Raw genomic sequence first — 19,077 nt, forward strand, 5'->3', positions numbered from 1 at the left:
TTTTTGGGGGAAAATGAGATATTCTTGGTGTTTGTTTTTTTGTGTGCTGCAAACGGCCCACTCAGTGCTATTCAGCCATGCAGATGTTGTTGATTTTATGTGTTTTGAGATATCAACCTCTAAAACTCATGGCACAACCAATGATGAACTTATACCCAAAAGCAATTCAGGGGATAGTTTTGCTTGTGGTGCTCAAAGAAATTACATTTTACATTTGCAGTTGAGTTTCATTTGAGTTACTTTCTACTAAAGAAATAATCCAAATGAGATGTGAGTTACAATTTCTTTGCAATTGCCAAGACACAAAAACTGGTAATTGTAGCACAGTTATTGAAACCATAAGCACATTGTCTGTTTGAAATTCTAAAACACACTTTTTCAATTAACTACACATGATTATCCACATTAGACTTATTATCATTCATCTGCACCCACATGCACACGTGAAAACACCTGTAACCAATTAGATCCCTTAGCAATCAAATTAACACTATAAATAGGATCCAGATTTGTTCTTTGATGTGTATAACAGAGGCCAATTTTGGAGAGAGAGAGGACTGTATTTGCAAAATACTATATTCTCGTTATAGTGTAATGCAGTAACTTTGTAAATGTAAACTGTAATCTCTGAGGAATGTCTTAGCTAGCAAATTCCTTAGAAGTGTGAATTGGCTGCTAAGAAACATCTGTATTTCTGTCTCATCAAAAGCAATCAATTATGTAAACCAGAAGTCTCTGCATCATCACAAGCCGCAACATATATTCCAAATATTACAGTTTTATGGGGGCAACCAATAACTTAAATTTAGCTACTGATCCCTTTTTAAATGTAGGTATGGCTTTGTGTTATTTATAGCATACATGGATAAATGTATGCTATAAATAACTATCTAGTGTTTGATACTGCCCCTGCACCTGTTACAAGCAAAATAATTCAACCACACAGGCAGCCAACAACATAAAATGTCTTCACAAAGCTGAAAACCCAATTCTCATAAACAGAACAAAATATCACTTTTTTTTCGAGAGGAGCCAAAAATACACGAGAGTCTAAACACACAACAATGTCACCCAGACGCCAACTGGAGCTGTTACAGCAGCCATTTTGTTTCAGGGCCTGTGTTCGTGTGCATCTGCATATCCGATAGCGAATGATGAGGCGCAGTGGAGCACGGCTCACTCGGAGTGGGTGTTAGATATGGCTGGTAGTCATATCAACAGAAAGAGATGTGTGGTTTTATGACAGGTTAGGTGAGGGGGGAATAGAGGGAGCAGAAATGAGAAGCAGAAAATGGTAAAAGATGAGTATAAAGATATAGAGGCTGTCAGACACACCTGGCCTGCAGAGAGAATCCAATTGTTTAATTTTCAAACCTGCTGGAGAGGTCTGAACAGATAAGATGAATGAACACCTCCCCCCCAACACCTATCACTGCTCTTAAGCAAGGCACATGAGCTCAGCGGCTAATAATTGAGTAGTGTGATTGAGCTGGATGACGCACAGCAGGTGTCAGTGTGTATTGCGGCATCTGTGTGAGTAATGAAGCAGTGTTTTGCTGACAGAGGCATCTGCTCTACTGACAGAAAAAACAACAACAACAAGAAGTGCCAGAAACTCATAGCTTCAACTGCACTGTAGGTCTGAACTGAATCTTCCAGTGGCAATGTGCCCTTTAAGAACGCATACATCAATTGTGTTAAACTGGGAAGAAAGCAAGTACAATCCATTATTCTGACTAGTGTAAGTGGATCTCGAGCAAAGCTCTGAGATAAAATTAGGTCGGAGAGAAGTTAAGGTGGCAATAGAGGAGAGAATCCAACCCTGGCGGCTATGATGATAATTATTTCAGGAGTAAAAGGATCCATCAGGGATCAGGGTTGTCACAATAAAATAGAAAAATAAAAATATCTATTTCAAGGGTAAATTCAGTGTAAATATCCCTCGCATCTGATATTATATACTGTTTTAGTATCAAAGGTCAGCTTCTGATACATTGCCCCTTACACCACTCTCTCTCTCTCTCTCTCTCTCGTAAACATTGCCTATGGCCATTTGAAATCCTGTAATGAGTTTTTCCAGTTTCTCACCTTCTCTGATGAGCTCAAACACATCTCCGATTGAGTACATTGCGATACTGAGGCATGGCTTAAGGCCATATTTGCAGCCTCCGCTCCCAGTATGGCTTCCCGGGACACAGCTCAGTATGTTGGGCATTTCACAATTATCCGAGCAGCCCACGATTTAACACTAAAAGTATGTGATAGTTGCTTGTATTTTTGTTTTGCACTATCATAGGTGATTTATGATATTCCACTTTCTAAGAGGCGAGGAGGCGTATTTTGGTTGGTAGCATGTGGGATTGAAGCGTTCGGAAGAAAACAGAAGCATCAGACCTATACTTGTCCTGTGTTTTTGCAGGAGAGGATGGAGACAGCTTACTGAGAATTAAAATTATTTTGAGAGTATTTTTATTGCACTTACCCTGCCATGGCCGCTTTCCCAGCCCTGAGCACATTCATGCATCTGTATACTAAAGGTTGGTTTGGCCAGTGTTTACTAAAATGCCCTCACATTTCACAGTATTTGTTACATTGCAGTACAGCTATACTCGGGACATCTACATAGATGAACAATCTAGCATCTAATGCTGTGACACAGACACGTTATAGCATCACATACTGTCATGAAGACTGGGATTTAGGCAGGGCTTGCCTTCACAGGCATGACGAATGATATCAGCAAGTTCTTTCAGTAACTAATCTTAAACTCAAAGGTGTCTGGACTTGGTACTTGTTGCACAATTATTGAAACCATGTAGCCTATCTGTTGACCAGGTATGCTAAACCATAAGCACATTAACTGCTTTGCACTCGCTTTTCATGTGTGCAGTGTCTCTGTGTAGCCTACACTGAATCAATCAAAGTGTATTTAACAATGAACCTGTAATAATAATGCATAGTACTGGCTGTGTATAGAGTGCTATACACCAGCAATAAAGTCAAAGTTTGGGGTAAATCAACTCTTTTTACAGTCAGACTCATCACAAGTCTCAATACTACAGCCTGAAACATTCACCCAAGTTTAACAAGCATTTATTTAAATAAATTTAAAGTTCAACAACTTAAATGAAAGAGAACAAATGTGGCTTCTTACAGATGATCTCTTATCCCTGAAATCACAGTAGATAGCAACAGGGAGCTACCTGTTGCAGTTAGCTATATGACTATATGACAGTGATAATCCCAATACTTTCTATAAACAGGATACTATCCCATCTCAGAGGTTCTTATGGTTGCAGCTCTTACAGTATTGTTCGCTTCATCCAGGAGCACCCGGGGCAAACTGTTGGAGATCGGGAGACTTGGTGTCAGGATTGGTTTGTCAGACTTGGTTTGTCATCATACCCAGCTGGGTATCCCGTCTCTGCACACATGCCTCTATTCACATTCACAAATAATTTCCTTCCATTTTGCTGCTGTGCTCTAGTAATCCACACTGACACTCAGGCAATATTGAAACGGTTAAAGGCCAAGCATGCTCAAACATACTTCCTCCTCCTCGCCTCCCCCCCAACATCTTTCTAATGTCCTATCTAAGCTAATATAACTCCACTGTCCTCTTCTCTACTCTCATTTCCTTCTTTGTTGTACTAATTTAACTTCCTTTCATCTCTCTTCTCTCCTCCATAGTTTCTAATCACAAGGTGTGCACATCTGTACACTATTCCTCAATATGCCATTTACTAAGTATTCTGTCAACATAATGCAACACAGCAATCATACACTGCATCGACCTAAGGGTCCATTTTCTGAACCAGTAGTGTCACATGGATAAAACATAGCCAGCAATTAGTGGGCATTGCAGTACTGTTTCAGTGGAATACGGTGCATAAACTTGATCTAAAAACAATAGTACTCAGCAGTGGCTGACTGTAGTTGGACTGAAGGTTAGAGAAAAGCAAACATGCGGTCTGCATGTTTTAATTTTTGAATGATGCTGTGAGGAAAAACTGAAGAGGATGACAACAGTTGTCCTCCGGCTGCTTGTCTATCATCAGTGTGGCCCAGAGTGAGTCATTTAACTCCCATCTGCTGCAGTGGAGCACCTCCGTGGGTTTCTGTTGAAAACCTGGTGTTTTATGGTCAGCTCCAGGATGCTAACTGTGCAGGTGCAAGGAGTGCCTTGCGGTAAAACAGTATGTATACACAGTAAAACAGTCCTGAATAAATGAATGCAATAAAGCACACAATATTCTGCCTCTTTGAATTGCACCGCCTAAGGTTTCATCAATTTATTCTCACTCAGAAGATGTTTCCAGTTGTTTCTTGTCTTTGCTGAGGGTTTGATGTTGGTGGTTAAGCTTGGCAGGGATTAAATAGGTGAGGTAGGTTTGTTGTATCTTTCCATCGTGTGGTGTGATTTGCCCTGTGCCCTTTTTATTTTCTCTTGTTTAATTCTATCCTTGCGTCGTCTTGTTTGTTTTATACTGTTTGGCATCATATGGTTTTGTAGCTGATTGTAATTGTTGTGCTGTCTTCCTTCTGGCACGCTTTGTGAGGAAGAGCTCTCAATAAATACTGTATAATGAAGTGCGGGTCAAAGTAGTGGCAATTGAGGAGAAAAGATGAAATATGATACAATTGGAGATCAATCTTGAGAAATGTAACGGAATGCTTTTAAAGTCTTGTTGTATAGTTTTGAGCTTCAAAGTGTGACATGAAAATGAAGGCTAGAGAAAGCACATATCAAAGGCAGGGTCTGGACCAGGTTGCTTGGAGTTACTATAAAATGATGATGGGAACGTCATCAGTTGTTTCAGATATTTAGTCATAAACCAAAATATTGGACAAATTACAATTTGATCTGATGGGGCCAAGTCATTACAATTTACACATTTGATAAAGACATTAATGTTCGTCTGTCCGTGTGTTTCCATGAGCTGTGTATTTCAGATGTTTTGTGAATTACTAATGCAACTCTCCACTAAAGACACAGCTGAGCAACCATGCTGTAGTGTCCTTAATTCATAACGCATGCATCTGTAAATAATCAGCAGCAGTCATTGCAATGCTTAAAAATAAAAGATAAAAATGAAAAAAGACATAATGGTGTCGAAGTGAGAACTCCTAAAGCAGAATAATTATAAAAAAAAGAATAATGTCATTGAGCTCACAAAAAGCAATCAATAGGAATTATGTTTTGTAAATGTCACATTGATTTGCACATCATGGTGTAGATATGTGTAAACCTACAGGTACCGTGCAGCTTACTGACAATTGAAAATAATTCTTTATAACACATTACATCTCTTCTATTGCATGAGATGTGCACATTTTCACTGCATGTTATATTTTTCATAAATACCAGTTTACGTTTAGAAAATTGTTTATATTTTCTGAAATATGAAGGAGCCAAAAAAAAAAAAACGTCATTATGCAGCTGGTTTCGTCCGTTTAAATGTTTTTTTCTGTGTAAATATAAATGACAAGAGAATGTTAATCTCTTTAATAAATATGCATTTGAGGCCTGTGGCAAGAGAGGACTGTAAAATCTGAAGCAATCATAAAAGAGCAGAGCGCCTTTGATGTTCAGATGAAACAAATGCCTTGTTTAGCAGAAGCGCTCTGTTTCTTTCTTTCTATCTCAAACACGCACACAGACACACACACAAACACACTCTATGAATTTGTTTCATTTTAGGAAGTGGATAAGTCACGCGTTACATCACGTCATGAACACAAATCCAGAAAGGTGCATCATATTATCATTAAACAACACAGTGTTTGTGTCTGTATGTGTACTGGAGGATTCATGTCAATACAATTTCTTGCCGCCATTTTTACTTATCACAGAAGAAACACAGGTGCAACAAATAACATTAACTATGGCTCAGTTCCATTAAAGTGACCCACTAAACCTTTTAGTGAGCCAGTCTAAAAGGTCTGTTGGTGTGTTATTCAAACCCTAGTTTAAGGTTCTGTTGCCTTTTCTTTAGAGTCAACAGAACCATGCTGTACAGGTACGATGAAGTTAAACATATTAACCGTAATGCTTTCATTTTATTACTGATCAGGGTCTGTACCATCAAATATGATCAGTTGAACACGTTTTTCCAATCTAACAAACCCTCTGTGTGACTTTAATGACGGTCAATCATGATTGTCTTATTTAAACTACACCTGTTGAGTGAATGAGAGGGTAGTTGACATTGTCAAGGAAATTACTGATGGCGCTCAGACGTTGTTTCTTACAAATGTAACGTTATCTTACCTGATGTGTTTTATCCAGCAATAACTTTAACAGCCGGGAAGTAAAAGAACAATCAAGACCCGTTGTTAATGTGAGTAGCGTTACATCCCAGTACAAAACACAGGCGTCGTAGCTTCAGCGAGACACGTCCCTTATGTGGCGTTTGGGTTTGTCGTCTTTCTAATTATATATTTTCACATTCTTACACTTCAAAAGTTATACGAATAAAAGCATCTTTATTGATGTACAAAACTATCGTTTTTAATTGGCAAACATATGTATAACTCCTTGCACAACTCAAACTGCATCAGAAATGTATTCGTTGTTGACGACCCTACATATTTTTCCCATGGTGGTCCACCGGAAGGGGCGAGACTTTGCCTCTCTCTATATACTCTATATAGGAACCTCCTTTTCCAAAGAATATTGAACATTTCTGTTGCGGGCACAAATGGGTCAATATAATAGGACCTAATGCCTGTAAAGCATGCCTGTACATACACTGCTTTCATACTCATGTGTAAATATACATGCACACACACACACACACATATACACTAAATTTGTTTGACTCTGTGCCTGTGTTTGCATGGCTTTGTGTGTATTTCCTGTGTGCTTCTGCGGCCTCAAAGGGAATCTGTAAATATACAGTGCAGTAAACTGACGAGAGCCTTAGAGGCCGCACGAATTCATTCATTTATTAGCCTAGCAAAATATGCATAAAGAAGGTGTGTATTTGTAGTGACCAGTTTTCACTGTCATGAGTAGGACCCGTGTTACTGCATACTTTCTACTGTCTTCTACTCTAATGCTTTTTGTTTGTGCTTCTGTGTACAATCTAGACTAGCAATAATGGGTTCTTTTGACTGTCCTCATCTTCGTCGGCGTTTCTGTCTCTGCCGACAAACAAACTCTCCGGATAGTCATTGATGTCGCCTTTCTATCTCTCTCACTCTCTCTTTTGCTTCAGGAGCCGTTTTTTTTCCATAATGAAAATCGGCCGCTGCCTAATTAAACAAGCGGTAATTTCAGGAACATTAAAGTCATTACAATTAGGCAGAGAAAAGAGAGCAGGAAGAAAAATGAAATACGCTCTCATGCAGTTATACGCCATTTACTAAGGAACAGGATTTATGAAATCAATTACTAAAATAGGTATAGGTGTGTGTGTGTGTGTGTGTGTGTGTGTGTGTGTGTGTGTGTGTGTGCATAAGGGCACTCAGTGGGCCGCTGTGTGTTTCACAGTTCTCCTCCACACCAGAGACAAAACAAAGTCGCTTCACTAGTATAGCTAGAAAAGTTGCTGAACGTAATCGCACTGGAGGTTAATATCTGAGTGTTTGAATTTGAGGAAATTATTCTGCATATCCACCAAAACCACTTAATGGAACTGATCCCAATATGATTCAAGAAACATGCCAAAAATAAACACATTACATTTTATGATTAATCATTAACGACCATAAAATAAATACCATGTGAATGTGTTGTGCTAGTTTGGTGGCTGTCAACTTTATTTTTTCTTTAAAGAAAGACTAAAGGCTGCCTTAAGAATAACATTTAGCAAGCAGTTATGTTATCTCTCAGCTGCAGATTGTCTCAAATAAAAAATGAATAATTTGGCAAGAATTCTATTTCCTTTTCCAACCGTGCCATATAAATTCTCAGCTGAGAAAGAAATGGTTTGATATTAAACCTGTAATAACATTATTAAGGTTTATGCTCTCAATATAGAGGCTCGAGGCACACTTATATTTGCACTGCTAAAGTGCACCCTTAAGTAAGCATCATCAACAGTAAAAGCACTGCACGGAAAACACTGTGTCACAACAATGTTTTTGCAACAGATTTGCAACTGTGTCATCACCAGGGGTGTGCTGGAGGGCGAGACAGATATTTCTGGTAAGCTCCATGTGCAATTTGTCAATATGATATACATTATTTTTACTGCGTACATCAGAGATGTGACGTAATGCCTGCATCATGAAACATTAATATGTATGCTTTACAATGGTTTCCAAGAAGAGGAGAACTGTTGCAAACCAAATACTCAAATTAATAAGATGAGCAACAATCATAAAAGTGCTTTCTATTTTAAACATGTTGCGTGTGGGTGTTGACACAATACCACTATTATTATTATTATATCCTCCAGGAGGATCATGCGTGTGTGTGTGTGTGTGTGTGTGTGTGTGTGTGTGTGTGTGTGTGTGTGCATGCCTCTATGAGTAAGTGTGCTCTGTTTCTGTTCACGGCTAATATCAGATTCTGCTGCTGCAGCAAACCACATAATATTTTGGGTGGTCAGTTATGGCTCACACTTTCTCAAAACACCTTTTATCACCTGTGTTATTCTGCCACTGACTACCTGGTGACTACTCACCCACAACTCTTAACCGGTCCCCGGCTGCTTGGGGCGGCTAGTGGTAACAAAGCTGAGAGTAATTGTCCCGTTATATGTTGAGAAAATGATCCTGTACTTCCTAAGCTACATTAATCAAATGCATTGTCACGAAGCTAAAAACAAGAGATGTTTTGGAGATGCGTAGTTTTCATGCAACACTGTAGATACACCTGGTGTAGTTGAGATTTTAGAGGTGCATACTGGCTCTTCTGCCAGCCTCTGTGCCCTGAAGTTACCCAGATATCTCTTTATTTAGCCCTGCAAATAAAGCAATCAGTAGGCATAACATATCTTGTCTGTGTGCTTTCCCCATACAGTTGCTCCAAAATCACCTTATACTACAGTTTTTTTTTTAATTATATAAGCGTCACATGTACGCAATACAAGTACATGGCAATTACATAACTTTTCAATTCAAAGTTGAATATTAATCCTCAAGTATTCCATCTTAATGTTCTCCACGGTAACATATCCAGAGCTGAAAACCAGCACATCTCACTGACTGCGACATTTAAATGACTTCACCTGAATTACACAAGAGCCTAGCACACTGATGATGATGATGATGATGATGATGATGATGATGATGATGATGATGATGATGGATGATAGATGTTTAAAGACAGATTAAAGGCTCTCCCATTAACATTACATTTTTCTCAGCCAGTGTGAGAGCACAAGCTGGGGAGACGGGCTGTCATTTAGATAATTTCGCTCAATTTTGCTCCCACCTTTTTCTTTAATGACAATAATTATCTGAGGAAAACATCTGTAGGATGTCTCTCATCCGTTCCTCCTTTGTCTGATCAATGTTTTGCTAAATCACCAATGTGTTTCCTATTCTTCCTCCTCTTCATCCTCCTGCTATTTCACTCACACTCTCTCTGTGTCCCTAACTCAGTATAAATTAAGCTAAATTCATGAACCTGAGCATGGTCATTGTGTTTGGGTACAAAGCATCTTTCTTGTGTCTTAATTCCCTCCTTGGCACAGTATGTTGTTGCTCAATCATATTTGGATTCAGGGGTATTTAGATCTTACTCACCCCAGTGGTTTCTCCAGTCGACTGGCTGGCGATCCAACAATCTCCCCAAGAGTACAGAACGTCTGACCCAAAAAGTCCTGGAGGGAAGAAAGGAGGAGGGGAGGAGGGGGGACAGGGTGACATATATGAAGTGAAAAGACAAGAAATCAAAGTCATAATCACAGACATGAACTAAAAATTATTCTACTGCCACTGGACTTTTTGGCAAAGATTATACTCTTTCATGCTCCTTCAAATTTGTGGGTCAGAGTTTTAAATTTTTCACCAAAAAAAATTCTTGAATTTTTTTTTTGTACAACATATTAGGTTTTAAAAAAACATTGGGTAAGTCATAGATTGTAGTCGTGTCTGCAAAGCTTGGTAAATTGCCGTCAGCTATGAAAAAATATTCTCTTAATGCTCAAAGACACCATTACTGTGATCTGCTCAACAATGTGACATCGTATCCAGTTTTGTTGTGAAATTGAATTGCAATCAAAGTTGTCAATGTATGCAAGGTAAGCATAGTTTGATGCAGTGGTTCCCAATGGGTCTAGCCTCTAGCATTCTAAAGCAACATGTGATTATCTGCATTGCCGTTAAAGAGTGCAAGTAGGGCTTTAAACTAACATTTCAAAATAGCAATTCCAACTAATTCAGGCTTATTCAGGTAAATAAGATTTGAAGCATGAAATGCCAAACTATAACCACCTAAATACAATGCTAACAGGAGGGATGCACTATTCAAAGGGAGAACAGACTTTGACATCAACCTGACCCGTCAGATGGTTTGTTACACAGAACCATCTGAGAAGTCATCATTGGAAACTGTTCGGAAAAGGGCGGGCACTTTCAAAAAAATACATGGTGATTGGACGAAGCATCTCTCAGTCAAACTCTAACGGAAACAAGTCCAGAGAAGAGCAAAAACATCTTCATCGAGAAAAGCCGTCAGAGCCATTCTCCAGTTCTGATGCTATTGCAGGTTCTACGCTAACCTCTTTGGGAGCTGCCATTGTTGTTTAGAAACAACAGTCACCTCTGTGTGTAGTCTCGCACACAAATAGCTCCTCACAGGACGCTGATTGGTCCGTGCTCTGTCTTACTGGACACAATGTCATTACTTGAAGCCTGACAAGATAGATTTTTGTGTCATATGTGATTCTTGCATGATCACATCGCGAAAATCCATCTGTCATGCATGGTAACTTTGACAAAAGACTGGCTTCAATAGGCTACTTACACTACAGACATGCATGTTGTAGTGCCTCTACTCATAGGCAGTGGTGCTTCAAAATAAAAGCGCTTATCTAGAAGTCAATTTGAAAATTGCGACCCACTTAGAACAGACTCCACTTGTGGACCCGTAACCCACCTGTTGGGAACCACTGGTTTAATGAATTGTGGAGGATTACAGACAAATGGGTGAAGTTGGAAGGGTTCACAGCACCATGAACAATGACTGAGTGACATATTTTCAGTCATACTCATGTCTCTAATTGGACAAAGTCTCTTACTATCACAAAAGCATAGATCCGGTACATTAGACTCAAAGACAGATAAAAGAAAGTCATATTGTGTATTTGGTTTCAAGTTTCGCCACAATCGTTTTGTTTTTTTTTCTTTTTCTTTATCATAGCAAGGATGTGGGACAATCCAAACCAAAGACCCCTTTACTCTGGCCTTGACAGACAGGTGCACACTAAATAATTCAGCATCAGGCTATAGTGTGTTTCATTTCAGTGAGCCTTTGGTCTTTTGTGCAGACGGATTTTGCTTTCTGTTACACGGAAGAGCCTGTGAAATCTCACCATTTTCATCATGTTACAAAAAAATGCTACAAAAGCTGCTGAAAGACATAATGACTGCTTATTTATTTTCATAATGTGGCTGCTGTGGAGCCCTTTGAGACTGCAACAGTGGCCTGTCCTCTCAGTTTATAGTTCTGATTAGTGTCGCCATCCTTCCTCCTGACGAAAGGATCATTAATGTGAGACAGCAGCCATGCAGTGTCAGCAGTGAGAGGGATGCTGGGACCTACGTTGAGTTCTGCGGGCTTCCAGAAAGGTTGAGCAGCAGCAGCAGCAACAACAGCAATGACAACAACAACAACAATAACAACAGACATCATATACCAACACTTTACCGAATAACTAGCACTCCTGGCACTGCGCAAGATGGCGAGGTGAGAGTGTAAAGACAACATGCTGTGCCAGAAGTAAAACCCAACGCACATAGGTGGAATTAAACCTAGTGATGAAAAAATGCAAACCCCACTTATCCAAATACATCAAATAATCATCAAAACTGATTATTTTGCACTTTTAACAAATGCTCTCTGTCACCATATAGTTCCAGCCTTATAGATAAAATCAACCTATCGTTCTCTAGTGAAACAAAAAAATATCATGTCATGTAATATAGTGCTGAAAATGGAATATTGCGCTTTAAAGCATTGCACGATCCAAGTTTTGATAGTAAAGCAAGTTTTTGCACAATGCCTATCACTGCAGAACCACAACTACAATAAATACAAAAAAGACCATATATGACTCAATCATAGCTGAATAGAAATAGCATTAGCATATCTGTAGTGCAATGCAGCATTTAGAACACATGTTGAAGTCTAAAAGCAAAGACATTGAATAAAGACAATAATGAACATTTGCATTTGGATACTTCTGTGATCAGGCAATAAAAAAGGGTTTGCTTTATTTCATCAAGAATAAACCATGCAGCAGGCAACACCCATTAGACCACTGATAAAGAGTTCGGCCAATCTTAAGTCACTTTCAGCCCCGTTTTTCATCAAGCAATATTTACTTTCTTCATTTTCAGAGCCATTTAAGATAATAATTCAGATTTGACTCAGAACCGGCCTCCATTTATCTGTGGTTCAAAGTTAAATATGTGCACTCACATGTTTGGACAGGTCTGGGCTTTTGGAGTCAACATCATACCTGTAAGTAAACAATATAAAAGCCATTTCACTTCAAAAGCTGTAGAGGACACTCTTATCTAAGTGGGGACTTACTGATTGATAAAGGCACGATTTTAAACAATCCCTGGTGATATGTCATCACTGGGAGCAGAGAAGAAATACTCTCACAACACTTATCTTATTTTGGCTTTTCAGATGTTTTTGTTTATTTTTTTTGTCAGTTTGAGGACAAAGTGTCAACGTCTATAAGCGAAATGAGTTGAGAGTAGTTTGAAGAAAGAAATTAGAGAAATAGAACAGAGTAAAGAAGGATAAGAGAAATTAAGATATACTTTTTATTTGATCCTTTAAAAACCACAGTATGTAAACAGGTGGGTAGACTCATGAGAGATAAAAAGACAAAGACAAAGGCTCTCACATTAAACATCACACAAATTCAAAATGAGCCAAGATAAAAAAAGATCTTAGTTTCTTTTCAGATGTTACTAAAGGTGGGGCCGAGTAATTGGGGAAGGGTTCAACAAGACCTTTTTCCTCTCTTATGATAATGAGTGGTGGACCTGATCTTATTTGCATGTGAATAAAAAGCTATGAAAGTGAAGGGAGGCTATTATGTGGTGTGCCAGTATTAAACATCCAATGAAACAATAGATCATGTTTGCCTGGACATTAGAACAATGTTCATGCATTTCTCTCACTATTAATATATATGTGATATACTGTAGAGTTGTCAAATAGCATCTAATGTATTTTTATACTGTGTGGTGGCGTAGCTGCGGAGGATATAAAGACAGGTAGTGCTAAGGGTCAATCTGTTGAAAGAGCTTTGAGGGATGGTTGTTTAATGTGATTTCAAATGGAGATTATTTGTATCCATGAAAGAGCATAACCACAGCAAGTGCTGAGGCAGCGTTCTTTCTTCTTTGTGTGTCCAGCCTGTAAAGAGCTGGCAGTTAACCCTTCAACTTGGCCAGCATCATGTTACGTTATGCAAGAAAGATGACCCCTTTTGTGTAAGAAAGAGATTTGATTTCACTGAGAAATCCTCAATGAGAGACAGAGAAAGAGACTTGATTACAACTGCGAATGGTTATAATGAATATAAAAATCCCATATACGTCATAAACGAAAGATGAGTTCTATTGACTGTTTTGCTAAACCGCTCCCCTTTGTTACTCTTAACCCCGTCAAACAGTACATAGCTTACAATGGCAGATTTTCCTCTCACAATTCTTGATTTTACACAGAAGTAGACAAAAGCAGGCTCCTTATTTCAGGCCAACAACTGTGGATTTTGTTGGCTGACTGTCTATAGTTTATTTCATCATCTGAGGGTAGCTAACATAAACTTCTGCTAACTCGATTGCTAAAACTCCATGAGTTGGGATAAACCTCCATGTTCAGCCGACAAATGTTTCCAGCTGACATGTTTTAAGACAAGAATCTCCATAAAGGGCTCTCTTGGACATGCACTTGATGTTCTGCTGAATAACATGTCCCAAGCATGAACGTCAATTGATGATCCATGTAGAAGACGTGAATATAAAGCAGCAGCATTGGTTGTCTATTGCAGTGCAAAGCCAGTTGGGCCCAATATTATAGTAATACGAATGTAATTAGAATGTTGTTCATCTAACCCCAATTTGATGGTTTGGATGCTTATCATAGAAAAATAGACTTGGCCAAGCAACACAGAGATACGATTTATGCTTTGATGTTTGTATTGTATGCTTTTGTTTTACAAAACAGATAGATTTGATGAGCTGCAATAACCGAGGTGTTTGATAAATGTAATTCTCTGACACAAACTTTGATAGCTGCTGTTGAACTCTGTTACAGCATCACAATGAAACCTGTGACCACTGTGCAGTTGGCTAATGAAATGCCCCTTGCCTACCTGTAGGTAGCAAGCTAGTTAGCCAGGCGTGCTAATGCTTGTAGCCTACTTTAGAGCAGATAAACATGCAGGGATCCTCAAAATTTTGCATTTGTGTTTTTGGTTTTGTAAAGGATGAAAACAATGAAACAACACCCTCCAAACTCTTCATATATTGCTCTTATTAGAGCCTCATGCAAATCATTACGGTGAGCATCGCTGTTCGGGGGCGGAGATACCGAAAGGTCAATTTCTTAAGGGTGTAACAATTGAAGGGCTCTCAATGAGATAGAACGGAGGGTGTGAAAATAGAAAAATACATCACAGGAAATGAGGACAGAGGGCAGGAGAGCAAATACAATTCGGATACACCTTCAAAGGAAATCCACTCACAAGTCGAAGCGAAGATTCTGCTTCTCCTCAAAAAAGTAGTCCAGGATGTACTTTCGAACAAAGTCTGGGTTTAGGGTGTTATCTATCACCTCTGTTCTGCCAAACTGTGGAAGCAGAAAGACAGATGAGACAGGTGAGGAGGGAAATTTGATTAAATGAAAAGCAAGACAACAACACATTGTTTAATAAACAAATGCAGTTAGTGCTGTTGTCACCTTGCACTTTATCATTTTGTTTTTTTCTTCTCTTTCTCAGACTCTTGCTTATCACACATGCATACGCATATATGGGCCTGATTAATGGAGGGGCTTTCACATGCTGCTGTTGTGCAGAGGAAGCCAGGGGTTTGTTTCCTGGTTCCTTGATCCTCACTCCTCTCCCATATTAATTACACCAGGATAACCCACTCATCAACCCCACAGAGAGAAATAGATAAGGGAAGAGGTAAGTGTGTAGGGAGAGACAGAGAGAAACAACTTTAAGAGGAAAAGAGAGGGTGAGAAAAAGGGCTGTAGATGTATGAAGAAAATGGGGCAAAAGTGGAGTGGAGGGTTTGTACAGGAAAGGAGGGGGGGAGAGTGGGAGTGGGAAAAGAGTGGGAAGGGAGAGGGGGAGAAAAGCAGTGATTAAGGCCTCCTAATTAGTGCGATTCTCACTCCCTAAGCAGGGAAATACCAGAATGCCAGATAAAAGGCTTGCAAAGACCCAGCAATGCCACATGCTTATACTGTAATAAAAAAGCAGTTTCAAATATGAGATACCGTATACTGTGTACATAAATCATTTAAAAGCCTCCTGGAATGAGTGAACTTCTTTATCATGACATTTAGTTTCATTTATATTTCCCAAAAAAGAAAAAAAAACTCTTAATTCCAGTCATCATAACTAGTTCCATGTTCTTCATTAATTGAATCTAATTAATCGAATCCGTCATTAATTTAATAAACTGCTCGAGTGGAGATTCAATTCAGGCACTCATTGGAATCAGAGTATTGCTGTTTTATGTCTCTTGCCTGCAGTGCACCATAAAGATCTAATCATACAACTGAACTACAACTGTGTTAGAGCCCGGCTTTATTGGAAAGCTGCCAAACTCTACAATTTCAATCAATGTCACGGAAGCCATTTGCAAGTATAGGAGTCGATCTTGTTTTTCCATAATGTAGACATCAGGTACTGTAGGTGGATGTGTCAGTAAACCTTTCCATTTTAATCAATACGGTAAACACAACAAATACAATGTGGGCACAATTAGGACAAAACAACTGCTACAAAACCATGCATTTTAACATTGTTACACAATGTTGAACACCTCTTTGAACTCTGTTTTTTAAGGTTACATCTTTCTCTATGTGAACTCACTGTCTGCACATCTAAATTTAACACCGACGAGGAAGAAAAGTAGAGAAAAGGACACTGAAGTTAAATCCATGAGCCACCCATACTTTCTAAGAGAACCCGAGGTGTTGATGAGACTGTGAGCGCATGCTAGTAAAGAGGCGGGTGATAGCAGATGAGCTCCATAATGTGATGTCGCTGCTGAGTGAAATAGACAATGCAGAGTTCATTAGGTACTGCTGGGCTGCTGGAGCTGCTAATGAGAATCCCGCACCCTCGACATGTACAGATGCAGAGCAGCTCACACACGTACAGTCTACATATGGCAAATTGAACTATTCAGGGTAGCAACAGTTACAGTACAGACCTGCAGTGTCTGATATGGAAATGTGAACATGTCACTAAAATACAGACACAGTGGGAAATAGAGGCGACAACAGGACATGAGTCTAATCCCAAACCGAACAAAGATTTCATTATCTTCTTTCCTAGAGCACACATGAATCACCTCTGGGGATTTGTGCTGTATGAATGTCCTGTAGCTCTTTGGCCAGCATGTATTCTCCTCGTACCATGTACAGCCAACAACATGGTGCTGATAAAATGAGCTTGGCGGAGTCTTTTGTTCACAGAGAGAAGCAGATGACGATGGTGTGAATTAGGAGAGAGAGAGAGAGAGAGAGAGAGAGAGAGAGAGAGAGAGAGAGAGAGAACAAACAGCCTTCCAGGTATGATAGAGAGTTAAGGGTACTTCAGTTTTTGTCCTCACACTTTATGTGGCTTCATGGGGAGAATACAGTATATCCCAAAATTTGTTAGAGCTTTGAGCTAGAGCTGTGGTTGTGTGATTCCACTCCTGGTTTCATTAGTTCTTCTCTTGTGATAAAACAGAAGGTGCTGGAACTTTAGAGAGGAGACTGGTCCAGGAGTGTGCGTCATTCAGTGTGTCTTTAAGAGGTTGTGCTGGTCAATAATACTTAGCAAGAGAGCAGCTCTACCTGGCGCCTGATAAACATCTCCTATGACCTAAGAGTGTTTTTACATACGATCTAGATACTTGAGTCTATACCGGAGTCATTACTGAGGGTTATTTCCTGATGTGATAAAAAATGTATCAACAAATCAAGTCATGTACTCGATGATGGACAAAGTTAAGAGTAACATAACATTTTTTCACACTTGTACTGAACTCTGACGGAAAACAACCTCTGGACCACAAAAAAAACCTCCAATCAGACCAAGTGTAAAATCACCCCGACATTGATTTGAGAGTGAAGCATTGTACCGAGCAGGAGGATCAAACTTTTTGCAACCAAAAAGTGGAATGTGCACGAATGATTTAGTTCTGTGATCTTGCATAAATGCTTAAATAATGGAGACATTCTCCATCTAATCAAGAAGCTGCATCGAGAGCACCGACTGCATTAACATGACACAAGACAACTTGTGGAAGAGGTGGAAATCATCGTCAAATGTGACCCGAGCCTAACCAGCTCGCTAGAGGGTCCTGTCAGAAAATGTTATTTAAAAGTCATTGGTGAGTGTTTGGCCTCACTTTATCAGTCTGAGGTTTGGGAGAGTGCGGTCTCACACAGCGTTACCTGGAGCCGCATCAACACCCACCGCCTCTTAACAAAATGATTTTTCGAATGTGATGGCTTATGTCCGCAAGGAAATCCCGACTTTGAATGAAGAATGAAGTAAAATTTGACTTGAAAATGAACTAAAGTGAAATGTTCGTTATAGCAATTATGTTTTGTGTTCTTGATTGCTGATTGTAAGACAGGCCGTTAATTCAGTTGTCAACTTGGAAAACAAAGTGTCTTTTGTGAGAAGTGTGAAAGGTTTTATGATAGAAATATCTTAACATATGCATACGCTAATGCTTTAAGCATGTACACATTGTCACATGCATACAACAGAGTCCCCCGCAGTCACTGAACTAAACTTCAATGAAAGCCCACACAGCCATCTGCTTTCACCGGATGAACACACAAGCAGGAGATGAGGCTCATCTGACTTTAAATACACATGAAATACATTCACAGTTGCCCATGTTTGTGAAAAATGTTAAATTATTGACTATTTGCATTGTGTGACTGTCAAATATGGGGGCTGACATTCAAGACAACTACTCTGTTATGTGTGCATAAGCATGCTATAATACACAATTACAGGGATACACAGAAAAAAAACAGTATTTCAGAGTTGCAATTATTCATAAATGCATAAAGGGACATAAACACAAGGCGCAGGAATTGGAAACATCAACTTAAAAAAATATGAAACGCAAGCAAAGCAAACATCACTCTCTGGGTATTTATTATGGTCTTTCTCCATTCTCTGCTATACGGAGAAATGTTGTCCTAGTTGAAAATAACGAGCAACTGTGGTCGAAATGGAGCCAAGGCAGCATTTGACACCATGCCACACCAAATCTACTAAAGTAGTATCACCACTTTGCTATTTCAAGCCAGAAACTTCAATAATAACTTTTGAATCCCTTAAAACTTGTTTTAATGGCTCCGCGCTGACAACAGCCGAGGCCTGAGGCGTTATGTTTTTGGGTTCAGACTTATTTTACTCAACCTATACTTACACCTACTTGATCATACAGATGCAAGACTGTTTTAGTGTTTGTGTTATTATAATATCACTTTAATGTTCTGTGTCCTAGACTTTTATCGCCACTGTACTTACAGTATATGTCCTATTTTATCCTGTCTAATATTTTACTGTCTTCACCTTGATTCTGCCTTCAACAGCACTCTGTAGCTCAGTTTTCCAAGGCTGGTGATGTTCTACTGTATATTTCTATTATCAACTAATCCCATGAAAACACCAAAACCAA

The 19,077-nt window shown here is 39.2% G+C and overlaps 1 protein-coding gene across 4 annotated transcripts in view; it reads right to left on the minus strand.

Annotated features, from left to right (window-relative positions):
- cpne5b (copine Vb) overlaps positions 1–19,077 on the minus strand; it is an 89,506-nt gene that overhangs the window by 49,096 nt on the left and 21,333 nt on the right. For 3 of the 4 annotated variants that reach the window (XM_031855281.1, XM_031855307.1, XM_031855299.1), the window contains exons 5-8: positions 14,889–14,992; positions 12,599–12,638; positions 11,720–11,734; positions 9,700–9,776 (exon numbers count right to left, since the gene is read on the minus strand). In XM_031855281.1, coding sequence (XP_031711141.1) covers positions 9,700–9,776; positions 11,720–11,734; positions 12,599–12,638; positions 14,889–14,992 — 236 coding nt within the window. The remainder of the gene's footprint in view (positions 1–9,699; positions 9,777–11,719; positions 11,735–12,598; positions 12,639–14,888; positions 14,993–19,077) is intronic. The other variant, XM_031855290.1, reaches the window with a different exon arrangement.

Source organism: Anarrhichthys ocellatus, unplaced genomic scaffold (assembly GCF_004355925.1).
Source record: "Anarrhichthys ocellatus isolate YVR2014 unplaced genomic scaffold, GSC_Weel_1.0 scaffold1, whole genome shotgun sequence".
Lineage (NCBI taxonomy): Eukaryota > Metazoa > Chordata > Actinopteri > Perciformes > Anarhichadidae > Anarrhichthys > Anarrhichthys ocellatus.